This window comes from Crocodylus siamensis, chromosome 4 (genome assembly GCF_052110815.1).
Source record: "Crocodylus siamensis isolate JL-2025a chromosome 4, ASM5211081v1, whole genome shotgun sequence".
Lineage (NCBI taxonomy): Eukaryota > Metazoa > Chordata > Crocodylia > Crocodylidae > Crocodylus > Crocodylus siamensis.
The window spans coordinates 101,289,922-101,311,381 of NC_143398.1; the positions used below are offsets into that span (position 1 = coordinate 101,289,922).

General features: G+C 43.0%; 1 protein-coding gene across 2 annotated transcripts in view; it reads right to left on the reverse strand.

Annotated features, from left to right (window-relative positions):
- Positions 1-228: 228 nt before the first annotated feature.
- The window catches only part of TCP11L2 (t-complex 11 like 2), a 28,058-nt gene continuing 6,826 nt past the window's right edge, over positions 229-21,460 (reverse strand). For both annotated transcript variants that reach the window (XM_090043164.1, XM_090043163.1), the window contains 8 exons: positions 20,389-20,524; positions 15,843-15,963; positions 15,121-15,341; positions 13,931-14,067; positions 11,943-12,127; positions 7,689-7,870; positions 4,114-4,286; positions 229-3,419 (listed from right to left, as the gene is read on the reverse strand). In XM_090043164.1, coding sequence (XP_089899290.1) covers positions 3,175-3,419; positions 4,114-4,286; positions 7,689-7,870; positions 11,943-12,127; positions 13,931-14,067; positions 15,121-15,341; positions 15,843-15,963; positions 20,389-20,524 — 1,400 coding nt within the window. In that variant the 3' untranslated portion in view covers positions 229-3,174. The remainder of the gene's footprint in view (positions 3,420-4,113; positions 4,287-7,688; positions 7,871-11,942; positions 12,128-13,930; positions 14,068-15,120; positions 15,342-15,842; positions 15,964-20,388; positions 20,525-21,460) is intronic.

A 21,460-nucleotide genomic window follows, 5' to 3' on the forward strand; every position in this document is an offset into this window, starting at 1 on the left:
AAACCCCATCTGTTCTGCTGCCAACACTCCTCCACTAAGATAAGCGATTTCAAAACAACAGCTGTTTTCTTATTTGTAGACTTCATTTTTGGGTTTATCCCTTTCCTTTAGATGCATCAGCATGTGTTCTCTATGCTAGGAGAGACATGGGTGGGGGAAGAAGAGTTTTGTAATCAATTTCTCAGACATTTAACAGAAACAGTGCACATGAATGACTGCTCACGAAAGTGCTAGCACAAACAGAATTTAATGCATACAAAATCTTACAAATATTTGTCATCTAATAAAGCTGTTACATAACATTTGTCTTATTTTCACCAAGACAAATTCAGAGTGGAAGCAAATATAATTAAGCCATGTTAGCAAAAATGGCATGCAACAGATGAAAGGTCAGATACGAGGTCCGTGTCCAAAGTATTAAACATCAATAATTACAATACATGAAGTATTTGCTTTAACTTATGCCAAGCTATAAAAATGCCCCTTTCAAATCACTTCAGTGGTTACAAAATGTTTTGTCAATCCTCATTGTATAGTGGGAGTTACAGTACAAAAGCTTCCCCAGGTAGTTTAGAATCCTGTAATTTGAAACATATTTCAACTGATATTGCCACAAGAGATTTTTCTTATTTACACTAGAAAAGTTAGTAAGAAAATATTATGATAAAAATTTGTCTTATAAATATTTATAGCTTTCTTTAGGACCAAAGGTCAACTTTAAAATAGTTTATAATAAATATCCTGTTTGATTTCCTAAATTTAGAATTCCTCATTAGCTTTTTCAGTATTCATTCTTCTCTTAAAGCTTGTTAAGTCTCATTCATCAAGACAATTATATGTTACTTCACTGGCATGCTTGTTGCACTCAAAGGATATGGACATGTGAAGTAGTTCCCAGGCAGTAAAAACAGCCTAGGATTTACTATGCAACAGCTCCCTGTATGCATGTTTCTTCCTATGGTTTAGCTTTCATTTGCAATAGGTAAGAGCAGGCATGTGAGCAGTTACCATACAGCATCTGATGCTTGGTATATTTCCCTTCTCCTCCTGCCTTTTTGACTTCCAGATCTCAAGTTTAGATGCATATTTCTTCAGGGCTCCTTTCAAATTTCAGGTTTCTCAAACTTCCATCAATAGATTTACCTAAATTATATGCTTATCTATTTTGTGCAACATCTTGGACAAGGCATACAGCTGAAGGCAAGTGGAGGAGGCATCTCTTTTTAAAAAGGCTGTTTTCAGCACTTCTGCTCTTACTTTAACCTACATGTAATCTCCAAGGAAGAGGAGGGATGGAAAGTTCCTGCTTTGTCTTTTGTGGGAAAGCCAGCCTCAGTTTGAGAAACACATCCCTAAAATACAATTTTCTTGTTAAAAAGAATTTACATAACTTTTTTAAAAGCTGATTTGACTATATAACCACAGTGCTCTTAATGCCCAATCATTTTTCAACTTTCATGACAGACATACAAGATGTACTATAAAAATCTGTGCGCATAGCACACAGGCAAAGATTTTAAGTGACAATATACTGTTGCACAATAAAACAGTAAAAACAGAAAAAAACCTAAGTTTGTACCAGCTGAAAGTTTCTATTTTTTTACATTTAAAAAGGGGGACCAATATACTATATAAAGTTTAAAATACTATCCATTATAAATCCTGTAATGATATATTCTTGAGTTAGCTATGATTCAATCTGCTAAAGACCATTTTACACTAAACATTTAAGCATTACAATATCCAATACATTTGAAATATTATTTAAAATATATTTGCAATATCTAAACTTTTAGACACCCCTACACCACAGGTCTTAATCCTATTTCATTCCTTCATACAAGACTCCTATGGTCTTCAATGGAAGTTATGCATTGGGATAGGCCCTGAAGTCCATTTGCAACAACAGAAGTATTTCCATTGTTTCAAGTAGTCTTTTGATTGTCTGCTGGCAGGCTGTGGGATTCATCTAAAAACCGTGATGTTAGTCCCTTCTGGTTTAAGTTTTCAAAAGTGACAAGCAATTTTGGATTCCTCATTCAAGATCTAAAACCTGAAGTACTCAAAAAAAAAAAAACCCACAACCCCTCCCACCACACACACACACTTTTTTGAAAATGTATGACCCAATCCAGCACAACACTTATCCAGCTGCTTTAAGCTATTCTACTGAGCTCCAACAACTTGTATACTTAAAAACACTTGAGGTCAGAAGCTTGTAAGGCCCCCCAACTCACAGGCGATTAGTATCCCATAACGAAAACTGAGGTCCTATACAAAACATCAAAACTAAGTTAGGCCTCCACCTGTTTAAAATAAAGGACAATATTAGCCTTTATTATAGACAACAAAATGCTGCTAAAAATCACACACAAAAATATTTTTGCAAGGCCTTTACCTTTAATGCCTAGATTATAGCTGACAAATTCTGGATGTTTTCCTTTTACAGAAATAGTATTCACTTTGTGTAACTGCTACATTTAAAACAGCTTATAGTAATACTGGCATTTCTGAAAGCAAAAGCAAGCCAAATTCTCATCTTAAGAACTGTAACAGTACCAAGATTTAGCCTGATGCAAATTACTTTGTTCCAAGTTCAGTTACACCATGTTCTCTTATCTCAGTGTTTTCAAGAACTGATTCATATTCATCTGCATAGTGTGCCATACGTAATAAAGCAATGAAAGTAAATGTGTACTGTGTCATCTCATAATTGCACCAGTACATGTAACATATCATTTTTAAAAACAAAACAAAAACCCAAAACAAACCAAAAGCAAAAACACACTATTAAGAATCCTGTCAATTAGACCAATAGTAGCAAAGAAAACCACCCCCCAACCGATATTCAGTCAAATCCTCTACACTGAAAGTCAAAAACCGTTTGTTTTGGAAGATGAAACTTGATGGTAGTTGGTACAATAAATGTTACAATCTATTACAAATAGATGCAGTCTATTAAAAAATATATGTATACGTATCAAATTAATTTCCAATGAATTTGGAAAAACTTTACCTGTATACACCTAACAGGATTTTGTTCTCCTTTTGATATACATCTCTCTTTAAAAGTCACCAGCACAAATTATGTGCACTAGAGAGAGGTCACAATATCTTTATTATAAATACGGCGAAGGGAAAGCGACTGGTTACCATATCAAGTCAAAGTATTTTTCAATTAGTAGATGCTTCGGTTTCTACTTTTCCCATTGGTGCTTCACAGAAAAGCAACTTTCGGAGAATATTTGCATAGAATGGCCCATAAACTTGCTTATTAAAATTTACAATGTTTGTGTACTGGGATCCAATAGACTCGATCTCTGTTTGAATCACAGAAAGGCCTCCTGGTATAGTAGGCATACATTTGTGAGGAACAGGAAGAGTAAGTAAGCTCTTCATGTACAGCTGAATTCGTTTATCTGAAAGAGATAAGCATGTTCACAACATAAAATATAGACATGAAAACCTAAAATGTAGTGCCATAACTGCCTTACAAAACGTTCTGTATGGGTACGCACAAACACACACGGAGCCCTGTATCTCCTCTTTAACTGATCCCCAAGGCTAAAAATTTAGAAAAAAAGTGTCACTCCTTCTCGCCCCCATCTGTGGAAAGAACCGTTACAACATACTTTTTATTACTCATTCTCAAGTGGACTGCAAAGCTAATGTGATGACTAAATTAATCCTGGGTTATGAGGAAAGATCCTTAGCTGGTGTGTACCAGGTATCAATAACATGCAACCCCCCTCCCACCCTCCCTGGAAAAAAATTTCTTTCCAAAATCCTAGCATTCACTTCTTCGTTTGTTCTGGGATGTCCTTAAGCATTGCAAGCACTTTGCTTATATTTCTGAAAAGTCTTTCCAACTTTGATTTCCAACCTGCAAATTTCCAGATGATTGTCTTTTTTAATTAGAGACAATTACATTATTTTTCTTACCTCAAGTTATGTACTGAATCAGTTTAAAAAGAAAAAAGACTTTTTTTTGCTTCTATAGTTTAGGTGAAGACAATGTTTAACTTTCAGAACATTTTGTAATTCAGCAGGCAATTAACCAAACCTAAAAAAAATGTATACAGATGCATATAAGAGAATTTCTGTTATACAAACCAATCAAGGAGCTGATGGGATTTTCTTCCTGAGTGATGCTACAGATTTGACCCACTAGGTTATTCTGCATTTCTGTATTTAGTGTGGGGAAGTCTCTCTCAGTTAGGGACCTGTTTACTTCAATGCAAATCTGCATACCAATACCATTCAAAGACTCCTTCAAATTAAATGTTCTGGAGAAAGAAAAAAGGGTGTTTTAGTTCTATCAGATTTGTAACATTTGTTACAAAGCTATTTTGACTCCGTCCTCACTTCCCACAAACCTTTTTCTTTGGTAATTTTAATTAAAAGTTGCCTTTTCCAATAAAAGAAGATACCCAGAAAGATTTTTGTAAACTTGCTTACCAGCTTTTACAGATAGGAAACGCAACCAGAACTCCCATTAGTAGGGATGCAGATCAAAAAGGCTTTTTTAACAGATTACTTGTTTGAATGGCTTCAAAATAACTAATTCACATGCTGGACTTTAAGCATATGCATAAACTCTGTCCTGGATATGGACTATAGTATTTAAAATATACTTAAACAGAACCTGGATGCACTGTTCAGATTATCCTATGACTGACAGTCATTACAACAGTCAGTTCTCAGATGATGTGTTTTATCAGTAGGGCTCTATCCAACTCGAGGAGGCAGGTGGCTGATTTTGTGGGCAGATCATGGGGCCAGTGGCCATTTTCATGGGCTTATTATGGTGCCCCCCCCTCCTCCACACATCTCTGATTGGCTAAGGGACCAAGTGGCCTCTTCTCCTGTCTCTGATTGGTTGAGGGCTGCCCATCATCCAGCCCTTCTGTTTGCCACTGATTGGCTACAAGGCCTGTCTGACCTGTGGCCCTGCCCCTTGCCACTAATTGGCAGAGAGGGGTGGGGCCACATGACAGGCAGCCCTCTCTGCCAATCAATGGCAAGGGGTTGGAGCAGCAGCCATCTTGCCTGCTCCACTTCATGCAAGCAGCCCTCCTCCCCATTCAGTGGGCTGCATGGCTGGGCTTCAGCAGCCATGAGGTTCCCTCTGCACCAGGAAACTCGCATGGCTGGGACCCACATCAGCTGACAGGGCTCCCAGCTGCAGGGGCGTACCCCATAACTCGGACTCCCAGCCTGACCACACATTCAGTTAATGGCATGATAGGAACCAGCAACAGTTATACTTTTTTTTTTAAATAATTAATTTTGTGGTTTATTCCTTGTTTTATCATGTCATCAACTGTATTAACGTGACTGGGTAGCAACTTAAGATACGATTAACTGGTTAATCATGTCTTAAGTTTAGTGCCTTAAGGACACATTACATTTAAGGACAGTGTCTCAACGCATGTGCACCCCCGCTCCGCAGTTCGTAGTGAAGTGGCAGCTTCAGCCAAGTTGCCAGGGACTGGATGAATATTACAGACTACCTAGATCAGAGGGTGACAACATAGGACCCACAGAGGGAGTGTGTGGAGGGGCAGCATTCAGCAGTTGGTGGGGGGCATTTAAGTTAGGGGTGGGCAATTATTTCCACTGGAGGGCCACTCAATAAGTTTTAGTGAGCTGTCGAGGGCCACACAAAATATTCCAGAAGATATCATTTTAACAAAGTATAGTTAAAAAACAAATCATATACTTAAAAAAAAAAAAAAAAAATCAAAAGATCTACTATAACATTTTTAAACAGTATTTCAAAAAATAATTTCTGCCCTGGCTTGTTTTTCTGAATAGTGTATATAAAGATAATTGTATAATTGTATAATAGCTCAAAATAAAGTCTTACTCTTGTACAGTGTGTGGGGGGGATGTGTGTGCATGTGGGAGGGGCTACCTGTGCGCTAGGTCCTGGGAGCTGGCTGAGGGTAAGGAATAGGGGGCAGGTACAGTCCATCCCTCCCCCATCTGGACCGTGCTTGTGCTGTGCTCCCACACTATGCACAGACAGCACCAACCCAGCCCTGGCCCATGCATGCAGCTTCCTGCCAGAGCTGCTGCCACAGCCACCTGAGTACTACTTGGTTCTCTCTACCTCCAGCTGCTCCTCCTCCTCCCCTTGCTGTGCCACTCTGGATAGGTAATGCACGGAAGCCGTGGGGATAAGTGCCAGGCAGAAAATGCCCAGCTAGGGAGGGAAGGGAGAAGCTACAGCCAGGTGGCTCCAGCCCCAGCACACAGGGCTCCAGCTTCAGCCTGCCTTCCATTCACTCCGCCCACCTGGAGTGCTGGGCAGGGACCTGCGGGCAACTGAGTGGGTGGAAGACTGCCAAGAACTGGAGCTGGAGCCCAGTCTGCTGGAGCAGGAGCTGCCAAGCTACAGCTTCCCCTCCACCTGACTGGGTGTATGGTGTTCAGCACACATCCCCACATTTCTAGCTAACCAGTTATGTAGCAGGGGCAGGAGGAAGAGGAATAGCTGCTGGAGGCAGGAGGAGCTGACCAGTAGGGCTGTGCAAAGCTTTGGTCCCTGATTCGATTTGGTGGACATTTGGCCCGATTCAGTGGCTGAATCTCCAGATCCAAATTGAATCAAGAGACCCTTTAATCTCTCTGAATCAATTCGGAGAGATTCAGCGATCTGGACATAGACACAGCTTTACATGTTTTTTCTACATACCTCAAGGTACCAATGCCAAGATGCTGGGGCAGATAGAGCGTCCCACAGGAGCAGGGTGTGGGGAGGAGGGGTCTCCAGTGTGCTTGGTAACAGACCCGGGAGTGGACTAGAAGGCATTGAACTGCCTTCTGGTCCACTTCCAGGTCTGCCGGGGAGCATGCTGGGGCCCCCCCTGTGTTCCCCGAGATCGGTGACTGGTGTCTCTTGGGTCTGGGGGGGCACCTGGAGTCCCCCCTGTGGCTGATTGCCAAGCTGGGGGGGTGCAGGGGCACCTCCCCACATGCTCAGTGGCAGACCCAGAAGTGGACTGAAAGTACTTCTGGTCCACTTTCAGGTTTGCTGATGAACACATTTTGAGGGGAGGGGGCTGCGCTCCTGTGGGATGCTTTATCTGCCCCACCATCTCAGTGTTCACAAGATGGTGCCTGGTACCTCAAAGTATGTAGAAAAAACATTTAAAGCTGTGTCTATGGCCAAATTGCTGATTCTCTGAATCGGCATCAAATCTTCAGATTCAGATTCGGCCTAATCGAACTGGGGACAGTGATCCAAATCAGCGAATCGAATCACTGTCCCTGATTCGGGATGAATCTAATTGAATACGGCCTGTTTTGCATACCCCTACTGACCAGTACCTGGGAAACTGCAGCCGCACTGGGAGCAGCCCTACCAGGAAGCTGTACTTGCTGGCCAGGGCCATCAGCGGCCCCAGACGAGAGCACTGCGGGCTGGATGCAATTAATTGGTCCTGCAGGCCAGATCCAATCAGTGGGCAAGCCAGACCTGGCCCATGGACCATATTTTGCCCACCCCTGGTTTAAAGTGATACAAAACACGTAGGTTATTAAGATTTAGTATAATCCAATCAGCAATAATGTTCAATATTACATCGCTTAAACCATTTAATAAAAAACACTATAAAAGTTGTTTTGAGAACCACCAGGTTATTTCCTTCAAGGAAAGAAAGAGGTGAGAAACCAAACCTTACTTTGTGTTCATTCCTTCAAGTAGAGCAGCTGAAATCCTTTTTAGTTTGTCAGGAAAATCCGGTAGACCTACAATTGTTGCCCCCAGTATATTGTTTGTTATGAGATATACACAGGCTATAATTTTCAACTGATTCAGCTTTTCCTTCAATTCCTGAAGGCGAGCTTCATCGGTCACTAGCGTCTAGAATTGAAATAATAGTACCAATTATTGTAAGTTACACTAAACTGAGACCTAAGCAGCTAATACACTATTACAGGATGCATATGTGTGGAACTTCAGTGCAACACTGATTAAAACATGTAAATACTCAAAGAAGTCTGAAAATACACAGCAATTGCTATCATCTCCTTGCATACTTAGTAGCAGACAGCATGCACTACAGAACTACATTTAAAAAGAAATTTAAATAATTTGAAAAAAGAAAGAAAACCCACAGTTATATCAAGGAATGGAAAAAACTTTGCAGGCAAAGTTCTCACCAGTAGCAGGCTGCTTTGTGCCAGATAAGAGGGGCTGCATGGTACAAAGTCACCTATAAGTCCTGAACACAGTTAGAGACAGATTTCCTTAATACACAAACTACAGGGAACAGGTATATGGCTGCCTTCAAATGAATCCCTTGGATGCTCTTTGTCCCAAAGGACAGACACGGGAAGTTGCCACTTCATGCTGTGGTAACATTCTCCTGATCTCTGACAACTCTATGAACTAGGGTGTCCATATTATGGTCCCTCCCACTCTTCCTATCCCCATGCTGTACGTTCTGTGCACAAGATCCTGCCCAATCATCCTAATATTCAGAGTGACTGAACACGTCTAATTCTAGTGAATGTCAGTGGAAGGAAGCTGTGGACAGTCAATTTCTCAGTGTGGAGAGAAGTCAGGCTAGTTATTAGTTATTCACTCACATATGGAAGAGGTGAATATCTAATATATAGAACTATTTATAAATGACATAGGAACTCAATCTTGTAGATCAGTGGTGTCAAAGATCCAGCCTACGGAGCCCTATCACCCAGTCCACAGAACTGCCTGTGGGTCTCAGACCGGTACGCTGAATGCAGCACGTGCTGGCCCCAGCCCCACACGCTGTATGCAGAGTGCATCTGGCACAGGCTGCACACGGTATGGAGGAATGGAGCCAGCGTATGCTGCACGTGGCATATGTGGCCAGCCTGGGTTGCATACAGAGTGCAGCACCCATGCCAGCTCAACTCTGTTTGCTAGATCTAGGGCCAGTCCTATAGTTCTGCATTGGACATGCAGTGTGCACCCCAGACTGACCCCATGTACTGTGTGCAGGGCCAGAGCCAGCACATGCTGAGTGCAATGCACAGGGCTGGAGCTGACGCTACAAGTAACAAGTGAAGTCAATCCAGGGCATGTGCTGCATGCAACACCTGCACCAGACCAGTCCTGCAGGCTGGCATCTGGGACTGAGCCCCATCTGGCCTGCAGACCAGCCCCACAACTGTGGACCAGATGAGTTTGACACTGCTGTTGTAGATGGACAACATAATATGCACAGTATCATGCAAGTTCTTTAGAATTTCTAGGTGTCAATGTCTAGATTTTGCAGCAAATGTTTTGCAAGCTTCATCTTTTTGTCACTGTAACAAAATTGTTCAGTTGGTTCTTATACCAAACCCCACCACTTCAGAATTGAAGTGTTTCTCCCAAAAGTTAAGGCCTGAAGGATACCTAATCACCGGAGATCTGAGTTTTCTGTCTCCCACAGAAAAACGGAGTAAACAGTGAATTTTACCTTTTGCCGGAGGCAAACACGGATTTCTCGTTTTACCAGAGAAACCTGTGGATTTTCCAGTTTTGCAATGAGCTCCCTGCAGGCTGGCAGAGTTCCAACATGCAGGGAGCTGGCAGAGAGCAGGAGGAGGACGGCGAGACAGGGGACACCACGTACTTCTACATGCATACGGCCCCAGGCAGCCCGAGAGCAGCTCCCACAACTAAGTTGGGGGAGGGGGAAGATGGGGATTGAGGCCCCCATAGGGAGGGAGCTGGGCAGGGATAGGGCTGCTGCCCAGCCAGGGGGTTGTGTGGGGCTTGGGGCTGCAACACGTGGCTGCACGGCCCCAGCAGGGAGTGGGACAGGGCCCCAGGCAGCTCGTCGGGGCAGGGGGAAAGGCGGGGGGGCAGGGCTGGCTCCATGCTGCAGCGTGCACTCCTGAGGGAGGCAGGGGAGACCCGCATCCCCTAGATCTGTGCAGGGCAGGCATGGACTGTGGGCTCCTGCCCTGCTGCCCTCCGCCAGGGCCTCTGCATCCCTGCAGGTGCAGCCCAACACAGCAGGACACAGCGGGGCCACACAGAGAAGATGCTCGCTGCTGGAAACTCCCTGCTGCCTTGGCGATGTGTCTCCTGCACGCAGGGTTGCAGTAAGGGCAGTTGCACAGGACTGCACCCCTCAAAGCAACCCTGCATGCAGGAGGCACATCACCAGGGCAGTGCAAAGTGCGCAGCGCTGTTGTGTCCTGCCACCCTGCTTCCTTCCCCTGCGACCTCTGCAGCCCAGCAGGTGTGACCCAGTGCACCAGGGCCCAGCAGGGCCACATGGAGAAGCTACTCACCTCTGCTAGCTCCGCACTGCTCTGGCAATGTGCCTCCTGCACGTGGGACTGCTCTGAGCACAACCCCGCGCTGCTGTCCTCACTGCAGCCCCACGTGCAGAAGGAGTGTTGCTAGGGCAGCAGGGAGCTCCCAGTGGCGAGCAGCTTCTCTGCATGGCCCTGCTGTGCCCTGCCGTGCCAGGTCACACCCACTGGGCTGTGCAGGGTCCAGGGGAGAACAGCAGGGTGGGAGCCCATGCCTGCAGCCCGTGCCTGTCCCGTGCACGGATCTGGGGGGCACGGGTCCCCTCTGCCCCACTTGGGACTGTGTGCCATGGCAGGGAGCCAGCCCCACACCCCCTACAGCAGGGAGGACTGGGGCAGGGGGTTGTGGACCCAAGCACATTGCCCTGGCAGCTGGGGACCCTTCCAGCTGGGCTGGGGAGCAAGGGCTGTGGGAAGGCGGGGGTGGGGAAATGAGAGTCACAAGCAGGGAAAGTGCTGTTGGGGTGGGGGGAAGGAAGGGGCAGTTCCATGTCTGTAAGCAGCTGTGAAGTTTAAGTGACCTTTCCAATTTACTCTGAAGATGCCGAGGTGTTGTCCTTAATCAACGTCCTGGCCTTTAGAACTCCAGGTCACTGGGCCAGGTGCCTATGAACTTATGCCTGTAGAACTGATTCATCTGTTGGAAGTGGTCAAATTTTATGTCAATGGAACAGTGGCACTGAAATCTCAGATGGGGCAACATGGGCCAGAGGGAACACAGATGCTTTGAAGAGGAGTCAAATTTTTGAGTATGACCTTGTATAGACAACAGAATCAAAGCAGAACATAGGGCAGAAGGGGGTCTCTTCCATCCTTAGCCATCTAAAAGACTGTTTATCATTAAACAGTCATTAGATCCTTAGCCATCTAAAAGACTGTTCTGTTTCCCTACTCCATAAGGAATGGAGCTAGGCATTATTTCCCTACTCCATAAGGAATGGAGCTAGGCATTATTTGCTTATTGCCAGTATTTGAGTTCATGCTGTTTTACAAAATGTTCCTCTAGTGGTATCAAATAAATAAGGACTAGAACTCATCCCAAAGGGATTCTCCAGATGGTATGGCAGGTACCCATCATGTATATGGATGATGCCTGAAGAATGACAGAAGCTCTTTCAGTATGATCCTGCTAGCACATGCCACCTTTGGCATAACAGAAAAATTCCACATTTAGTTGCACCAAATGATACAGAGGCCAGCAACCTCAGTACAGAAATCTAGCACTTGCCTGTAGCCAACAGGAGATAATTCATAATATGAACTGATGAATTGCTGTTTTGCTAACTTTGCAGAAAAGTTAATCTGGTCATTAAATATTATCTTGATTGTATCAGGGAAAAGGGAATTGGCATAAACTCTCTTGTCATGGTAGACAGTGTACACACAGAGTATCACTAACATAATGGTATGTCACTGTAATGCACACAGATAAAAACATATCATTTCTAAGAGTACGCTCTTTGGTTATGGAACATAGCACTATAACACCAAAAGCACTGTTTTCTAAGAGATGTCTACAAAGGGTTCTATGATATCTAATGCCTTTATTGATAAAATTGTTCCAACTTGCTTGCAGTTACAAAATTAAGAATAATTTGAGATGCTGGCATAATTCAACAAGCATTATCCAAATCACTTACTTCTGGAACTGTTTTTTGATAATCCCACTGTAAGAGTTTCAAGTAACCATTGTTTAGCACCAGAGTAGGACTCAGTTTTGGTTTAGAGCCGCTATCAGCACCAGGGGATGATGATTCACAGGAAACAGAAGATAATTCATCTTTTATTGATTCCTTTATCCATTCTGTTGTCAGATCCAGAGCATCTAAATATTTTTTTGAAAAAGCACAGATCTACTGTACAGCTTTCAGTGGAAGCATATAGCAACTTGACAAATTATATAAGTAAATAAAAGTACTGCACTCCAGAAACCTATATACACACACACACCAAACAGTAGTAGTAGACTGCTACATCTACTGCCCAACCAATTCCTACTCCCTAATCCCTGCTTGTCTCACACACCCCATGCCCCCTTCTCTCTCCCAGCAATCATCACTGACCAGCTGAAGCATCTAGGCAGGTTATAAGTCTTACAGCAGATTAGATTCTTTGGAAACCTAAGCAAAAGAGTTGAACTCAAACCTTCAGAAAAAAAGACAATAAGGAATTGGCCAACTACATCAACAATCTCTCTCCTTCCACAAGCTGTTTTCTTAGTGGTTTCACTGTATTTATCCAAACTCTCAGAATGACTCATTGGTGCCTTTGCAATATCTAAACTATGCATTTCTTCTCACCAGAGGAAAACTGCATAATGCTTTATTATGGAACTGATCCAGCCTCTTCTTACCACCAGTTATGTGGCACATAAAGGTTTCCCTCGCTTTATGCGGGTTCTGTATGTGCAAATTCACTCCTATGAGATGACCAAAAATTTGTTATATGCAAAGTAAATTCACTGTTATGTGATCAGTGTGGTGGAAGCCTGCAGTCAGCTGCTTTGTGCAGTGCGCACACCAAAATATAGTCGTGGATCTGTGCTCCTTGCTCATTGTCTGTGACACATATTTCTGTAGTTGCCATTCCCATTATGATAGTGTCCTGTGCTTGTGTGTACTGTCTGCTGTTGGTGCATACCAAAATTGTCTTGTAAAAGTGGTAGAAATGGGTCTGGGGGCCAGTACAGGCTAGGTCTTGGAACGTATCCCTATTGGTTACATTGTAAAGTGAGTTCCCCTTATGCAAATTCAGTTATGCACAGTTTTCCAGGAATGCATGTGCAGCGAGGGAAACCTCTACAAAGAAAAAGTCAACAAACATGTTTACTTGCATGGGTAAGGCCTGGTTTAAATCGCGATTTCCCATTAAAAAATAAAATATGAAATCAAGTGATTTTCATAAAAAATGTGATTTGCAAGGAAATGCCACAGCACAGCAGCTTGTGAGGAGTTGCCCAGCAAACAGCCATATTACACAGCACTTCCTTGCAAAAAAAGATGGAGCCATGGGGATGCTTTCCCCACTGTGAAGTGCCCAATCTCCACCCCCACCAGCAGCAAATGAGGCTGAAGGGCAGCAGCCCCCCACCTCCCAACCCTTTGCTGGTTAAGGGTGTCTCTGAGTCGCTGCTGCCATGCCAAGTGAGTTCAGCTGGGCTGGGGCCTGCCAGGCATTAGACACGCTGCCAGGTGAATCTGCCCTCCTGCCCCATTTGCTAGTATCATGGCCTAATTGTAGGAGGGTGCCACAATCTGGGTGTGAAAATGGCAGCTCCTGCCATGTTTGGGCTATGATACTAGTGAGCTGGGTCCAGGATTTAAACCAGGACCTATGTATAGACATTAGGGGGTTTTTTTGGTACAGGAGAAAATGTTCCATGAAATGAAAGTTAAAACTGACTCCTTGTATGTAAGAAGGGCTGTATGTCAGAAATTGTACCATTTTTGTGTTGCACATAGTAACCAATCACCTGTCGGCAACTGTTACTACACAGTGTTATACCAGGTTATTTTTTCTCCCCATGCCTCATGCTCAAAATTATCTATAAATACACAGAAAGGCTGACTTTAATGGCTTCCACCAGACCTGATTAGTTAAGTGAACATATACACAGCTTAATACTTACTTGGCGTTTCTTCGAGAATTTCTTGGAATTTTGTTCTTTCATAGTCTACCAAGTTACGCTGAAGGTGTGGTCTGAGGTTCTGAATTGTGTAATTAACCATATCCATTTTCATGAGATCCAGAACATGTAATATTTGTCTGAAAGTATAAAAGGCAAGATTTTATAATGCAGAGCCATGGAAGAATTTGAAGTTAGCTCTCAAGGTGAATATATATATGCTTTTAAATAGAATGCCTGATATACAATCACATATATTCGCTGCATTCCAATTTGAAGGCAAAACATGTTCTAGGTATTGAAGAGACACTATTACCACTGCAATACAGCTATTCTAAAGCATTCCATGGTGATCTGCATCACAGAATAGTTTGGGAAATTAAATAAAATGATACAAAATTTAAAATTACAGACTTAGAAAAAGATGTTAAGTACTCAAGACACCAATGATTACTTAAGGCCAACTACAGTAAAAGAGGAAGGTTTTACAGGAATATAAGGCCAGTTAGTGCATCTTGCCTGAAACCAAACGAGATTTTTAAAAATACTAGCAACTTAAGTATAAATAGCTTCTTATCCTCCCATTAAAACAATCTGCTCCTTTGCATAAATCAACTCATGGTATATATATATACACATTTTTCACATAGGTGGCTATTATGATTTACTCTTATTATTATAACAAAAATATATTTAAGGAATGATGAGCTGGATTTTTATAGACACATGCAAACTGGTTAACCAAATAGCAGCAGTAAATTATTTATTAATGGGAATGTTAGAGCCAAAAATATAGCCTCACTTTCAGGTGGAGCATGTAATACATTCAAAAAAAAAAAAAGTTCAGGAGACTCACTCATCTTTTTACTTAAAAACAAAACAAAACAACAAACAAGCAAATAAGCACAGTACTTGTAAAAATCCTTTAACTGTATGACTTTAAGGCACTTTTCAGGACAATACTTTTTTAAAATCAGGATTTACAAACAATATGCTTATAAAGAGACAAGCAGGACTCCAAAATTAAATACTACACTACTGAATATCTAAACACATATCGGTCACGTGAAAACATTTAGAAAATTCCTTTACTTGAGCTAAGTGTTCCAATTTAATATTAGCTCTATTGCCTGTTTCAAAGTGGTATTTCTCCTAATAAGAGCAACAGAATAAAAAGGTAGCTGAACACCAACCTCAGCAACTCTACAATATCATCAGTTGCTTTCAACTGTTTTATGTCATCATCCCTTATTGGAGCACACAACTTCCCCATAGTGTTGATGACATAGCTAGCTAGTCCATGAACATCAACAGCATTATGTTCAGCTTGTTGTCTTATAAGATCTGTATCCAGAACCTCACATATTTGGTTTCGAATCCTGTTTGCTCCAGGAGTCAAAAAGGAAAGAAGAATCTAAAATAAAAAAAAACCAACAAATTGCCTATCAGTAAGAAATTAAGTGAAAGACTTTGCAAAGTTTCAAGCGTATGATGTTGAGCCTGACTTAAAGAAAAAAAAGATGGAAAGACAATGCATCATTTCATTCTAAATGAAAGCAGATGAAGGAAATACCATGCCATTCCATGAAGCTGTTGACAATTTGTTTCCTGGGATATCAATTAAAAGTTTGTGAAACTTGAACTGTCCACAGGAGCAAATTTTTTTTTAATTAATTAGTATCAAGAAACTCAGTAAGATACACAATCCTGACCTTCCCTTATTCAGGGGAGATAATTGCTTTTGTCTATTGAAAATACAGTATTATAGCTCAATGTGAAAAATGACACCTCTCATTCAGATGCCCTTGAGTGAGAGGTCTGTGCAGATGAAGTCAATGTCAGGACAGGGGAACAGACTGCTCACAGAATATAAGGAGCATGAAAGAAGGGAAGGGGGAAGAAAAGACTAACTTGCCTCCTTAATTTCTTCAAAGAGCTTGATAGCATGTTCATATTCTGGAGGATCTTCATTCAATTCCGATTCCAAGAGATCCCAAAATGCCTTGTGTACAATTTTTTTCACCCTTCCCTCCAAGCTACAGGGGGGAAAAATCCGTTTTAATTAAAAAAAGCAAAGGAAATTTTACAAGTCTGGTAACTTGACCAAAAGAGTTCACCACACTAATAACTAGAATATTTAAATCTACAAGCATTATCACTTAAGCTATGGGTTACCAGAGTCCATAAATCAAGTGCAATTAAGAATTCAGCGAAAAGTCTTCCTACAAGACTCCTAGTATTGCAGAAAATGGTGATGACAATTCATTATACAAGTATTAACATGAGGGACTTGTACACTATTTCTGACCCAACAAAGCATGTGCTAAATCAGTTCCACTGGCCTAATACTATGGGGGACTGGACTTTATCAGAAGTAATTATAATTAATGATATACAAGCAGTAGCAGATCCAAAAATATGCCCTCCTGCCGCTCCCCCCCAACATACACTTTGGCTGCATCACACTGAGCTCTGAACACTCTGCCCAGTCCAGGTGGTCTCGTGTGTGAGCTTTGACTGAGCAGGGCTTAGCCAGAGCCAGTTTTGTGCAGCTCTAGAGTGCAGGGGGTGAACACTGCTGCTGTTCACCCTTTCCCTTCATCCCTGCTGATTTCAGGAGCAGGGGAAAGAAGGGGAGGAGAACCAGCAATAGCAGTCACCTCATGGGCTTCAGGGCCATGCAAAAGCAGGGGCTCCAGGCCAACCCCATGCTGAGAGCTCACTTGTGACAATCAAAAAGCTGACATGTCACCCCTGAATGGCCCCCTGCATGCCAGCAGAAGTTGGTCCACTAGCACTGCCAGATTCCATTTTAAAATTATAGCTTAACTGCATAAATATTTGCTTCCTTCCCGTCTTGTTGGAAATTTTCACACACCATGCAGGACAATATCAGAGCACTGATTGCATAGATAAGTCCATAGTTTATACATAAAGTTATTTACCAAGTCCACTGTGTAGTTAAAAGCTGTATACAGTATACCCGGTTGTACAACGTTGATTCCTATTCCCCTCTTTTCCAGAGGATTTGAACTGATGGGAAGCATTAACAAAGGTGTTCTTCATTTCTACTACCAGAAAGAGGTATTTGACCATGTCAGTTTCAAGTTAAAGTAGAAGGCAGGGCACAGTGGCACCTTAGGAAGTTTATACATGCGCTCTGGGAAGCGTGGGGGGGGTGCTTTAATTAGTGTAGCTCCAAGAGCCACACTAATTAAAAGCACCCAGAGTGTCAGTGTAACAGCATTCAAGTGCTGAAAAATAGTGACGGGCTCCTTGAACTAGAATTCGAACACGCTTTAAAGCACCCCACCGCCATTTTTCAGCACAAGGGACACTGCTACATGACGCTGGAGGCTGCTGGAGTGTGTTAATTTCTGTGGTCCAGCAGTTTCTATTAATCGAGTCTGCTACAATGCACTGGAATTACAGCACATCAGAGCAGGCTCCCTGCACATGTGTAGGAGCCCTTATAAACTAACTTGTTCAGAGAGGCATGTGCTTCCATATGCTACAGCCTACTTAAATCAGGTGCTTATGAATGGACTTGCAGAGAGCAGGGGTACTAAACAGAAAGCAATAAAGTCATTTAAACACAAAGGATAGAGAAAAGGGGAGGAAGACAGTGGAAACAGCTAAGCCCCAGAAGGAGGGTTGAAGAGATCAAAAGGGATAAAACAAAGCAGTTAACCCAGTAAGGGACACAGGCATTATAAAAGCTAGTCCAGGTGATGGGATAATTCAGAGTCTCTGTTGAGACCATACTTAAACACAACCCAACCTATGGATGATTTGTTGTTCTGCAATTCTGCATTCGAGTTTTTTTTGTTTTTTAGGGTTTTTTTGAAGTTTTGTTGTTTAAGAACAGGTACTCTTGAAGTCAGTGATGAAATGTCAAAAAAGACTGAACTGTTCTGCCACAGACTTGTGACATTCCGGAATTGAAGTCAGTGGCATCCATTCATTTTTTCATGTAGGTATTGCCCCATCTGTCCAGTATGGACAGCAGGTGCGCATTGTAAAATGGTGATTGCACAGATTATGCTGATAGAGGAGCAACTGAATAAACCCCAGATGATGTTTGGCCCAGTGACGATGTGGCCTGTATTGATGAATAGACTTAGCTGACATCTAGGTCACTGCAAGACCTGGGGGCTTGGCGAGACCAGAAGTTAGGCAGTCTGTTGCTGGGGAGGTGTCATTTGAGATCGGGGCGCTGCCTGTAAAGCAAGACAGGCTTGTCCCCCAAGGCTGCTTTGCAGTGATCATTTTCCAAGAAAGGTCAGAAATCATTAATGATGTACCCAACGTGTTCAAACTGGGGGCTGTAGGTGATAACAAGAGGGATTCTGTTGTACTTGTTATGGAATTAATATTGTAGAAAGTCAGAGCAGGGTCTGAGTCTGGCTCTTATCTATTTGAGAAGCTTGCAACTGCATTGTCAGCGTACATATCAGATTCCTCTAGTGTGCACCCTGGTCAGTGGGCTCAGAGCAGATATGCCTGCAATCTAAAGCTTAGCTATGGGTCAGTAGTTCTCAACCAGGGTGCTGTAGCACCCTGAGGTGCCTTCAGATCCTTTCAAAAGATGTCACAGCATGCCACACACCATCAGCATTTTCTAAAAGGAATTCACAGTGCTAAAATGGGTCAGTAGTTCTCAACCAGGGTGCTGTAGCACCCTGAGGTGCCTTCAGATCCTTTCAAAAGATGCCACAGCGTGCCACACACCATCAGCATTTTCTAAAAGAAATTCACAGTGCTAAAACCATTCTGTCCTGCTCTGGTCTTTCTGAGTTCTTTGCAACAGAAGAATTACTCTGTTATTTTTCTATAGTAAAAAAAGGAGTGAAAACTAAGCTGGTATTTTCTGAGAGGCGTCTTCAGCCTAAGGAGGTTGAGAACCACTGCTCCAGATGACAGATCTAATGGTGTGCTTAGGATGAAAGCTGGTGGCCTAGAGGTAGGTAGGTGTAGCACTCAGCAAGTTTACAATACAATGTGGTGGTGATGTGGCCACTGCAGACAATCACAGTGGTATTCAGTAAATGAATATGCTGGGTAAAGCAATCAAGAGTCAGTTTGATGAAGGGGCAGAAGTTATTAAGTCCTGATGGAATTTCTCTAGCAATTCCTCCCCAGGCATCCATATGATGGAGATGTCATTAATGTACCTCAGGTACACCAGGGAGAAGAGAGAGCAGCTACAGATGAAGCAGACTCAAGATCCATCAAATACATTGGCAGATACTGGGGGGAGGGGGGAAAGGGGGAGGAAGCATGAATGGCACTGCTGTGGGCACATGCATTTGTAGGTATGGCAAGTCTCCAAACCTAAAATAGCTGTGTGAGGACAAAGCAGAAGATCATGATAGAAACAGCAGCAGTGGCATCACTGAGGATAAGGTTGCTTATAACTTTTAATCCATCCTCATGGAGGATGTTGGTTACAGAGATGTGACATCCATGGTAGCTAATATGGTGTTTGCTGGAAGCTTGTCAATGGAGCCTAGTTTCTTTAGGAAATCTGTGTCCTTGAAATAGCTGGCAGCTCCAGTGGCATACAGGAATAGGATAGAGCCAAGAGTAGCTAAAAACTCCCTCTGTGATAGGCACCATTCTCTGGCATGAGCACTACTGGGTTGCCAGGTTTGTGGATCTTTGGTAATAAGTAAAAGGTACCTAGTGTAGGTTCCCAGGAGGTAGACGCATCAGTCCTCTCCTGTGGTAGCATCTTAAAAAACTTACATAGTTTCCTCTAGTATTGTTCTGTGGGGCCTTTGGTCAGGAGTCTGTAAAACTATTGGAAAGTTGTCTCTTGGCTTCCTGTAAGTACTCTGTTTTGTCCATGCAGCAGTGGCACCTCCCCTTCCCACCCTTTATCAGCCTAGTGTATGATATCACCACGGTTATTTTTAAGTTTCGATACAGTTCTTTGTTATACAGGACTGAGGCTGTAATATAAACATTGGGTTTTTTAAAATTGCAAACAAGAAATCATTCAGACTGGACCATAGTAAGTATGGCCTCAGCAGAGACTCCAGATTCTTAACTCATTATCCAGACTTGCACTTATAATCCTTATGTCCCTCAGCAGGTTAACTGCTTTATTTATCCCTTTTGATCTCTTCAACCAACCTCTGCCTCCCTCGGCAGTTCCTTCCCCTTTTCCTATCCACTGTATTTAAATTACTTTATTCTTTCTATCCCTTGTCTTTGCAAACCCATTCATAGCATCTTATTAAAGTAGGCTACAACCTATGAAAACTCATGCCTCTCTGAACAAGTTAGTCTAAAAGGTGCCACCCTGCCCTACCTTTCACTAGCAGAATTTATATTGCATAAGCTATACTACACTGCAGCTTACCAAGAGACCTCTCATGACCTGCCTCTTCCACATCCCACCCCCAAAACCAGTTTCTGCAAAATTCAGGCTCTTACTTTTAGATTCTCTAAAATACCTGTTCTGAGGGAGGTCAACATGTTTCATGCAGAAGTTTTCATTTACAGCAATTTCATGAGCTAGTGTCAAATTTGACAAGTTCCTTGCAGCAGCCATCAGTTCATCAAATGTAACTACTGTAGGAGGACTTGTTGCTAGAATGAGAACCACAAAACCATTTTAAACATGTTCAATCACATATAAAAACAAAATAAAACCACCACACCATATTGGAATTCAGTAATCTATTTTGCAAGTGACTAGATATGATATTTTATTTCTTGCTAACTGGAAACGCAGCATCAGAAGCTAGCCAGACTGCCAGATTATTGCATCATCTTAAAAAACAAACAAACAATAAAATAAAATAAAATCAGGTTAGTCAATTAATGTCCTCTTGCCTTTGGGAGTTGAAAATATCTTATGACACCTTTTTAAGAGCAGCAGTTGACTTTGACCTCTTAACTAAGGTAACCTTTCCACTTAGTCCAGATCCCAAAATTTAAAATAGATTGCCCCAAGTTTGGGGCTAGCAGTTTTTAAATCAAAGTCATTAAGTAACAATGCACACAGGCTATATACTATACTAACCAACTGCCTGTCAAGAATGACCTGGGGAGGAGGAGCAGGGACAGAGCACCACCACCCAACACCCTGCAAGGCCACTGCTCTACCTCTGGCCCCATGCACGCCCCCCACCCCACCCTGCATCCAGCCCCATGCACCAGAATGGGGGGGGGGGGAATATGGCCAACACCCCACACTGTCACTTCCAAGGAACAGGGGCGGGGAGGAGCGGGCCTTGCCTTCCCGCTCCATCCCTTCCGTCATGGCGGCACTTCGCCATCCCATGCCATCCCCATGACAGCAGGGACTTGCCAACCCTCTCCAGCCCCTCAGTCCCTGCTGTCATGGGGGAGGCAGACAGGGATACAGCCCTGCATCCAACCCACCCCGTTCCCCCTGCTGTATCAGGTCCAGACCAGTTTCCCCTGCCATCCAGCCTCATCTGCCTCCATGGAGCAGGGCCAGAGGGGTGGAAAGGCCAACACTGCTGGCCAATGGTGCAGAGCCCCTCAGTCCCTGCTGTC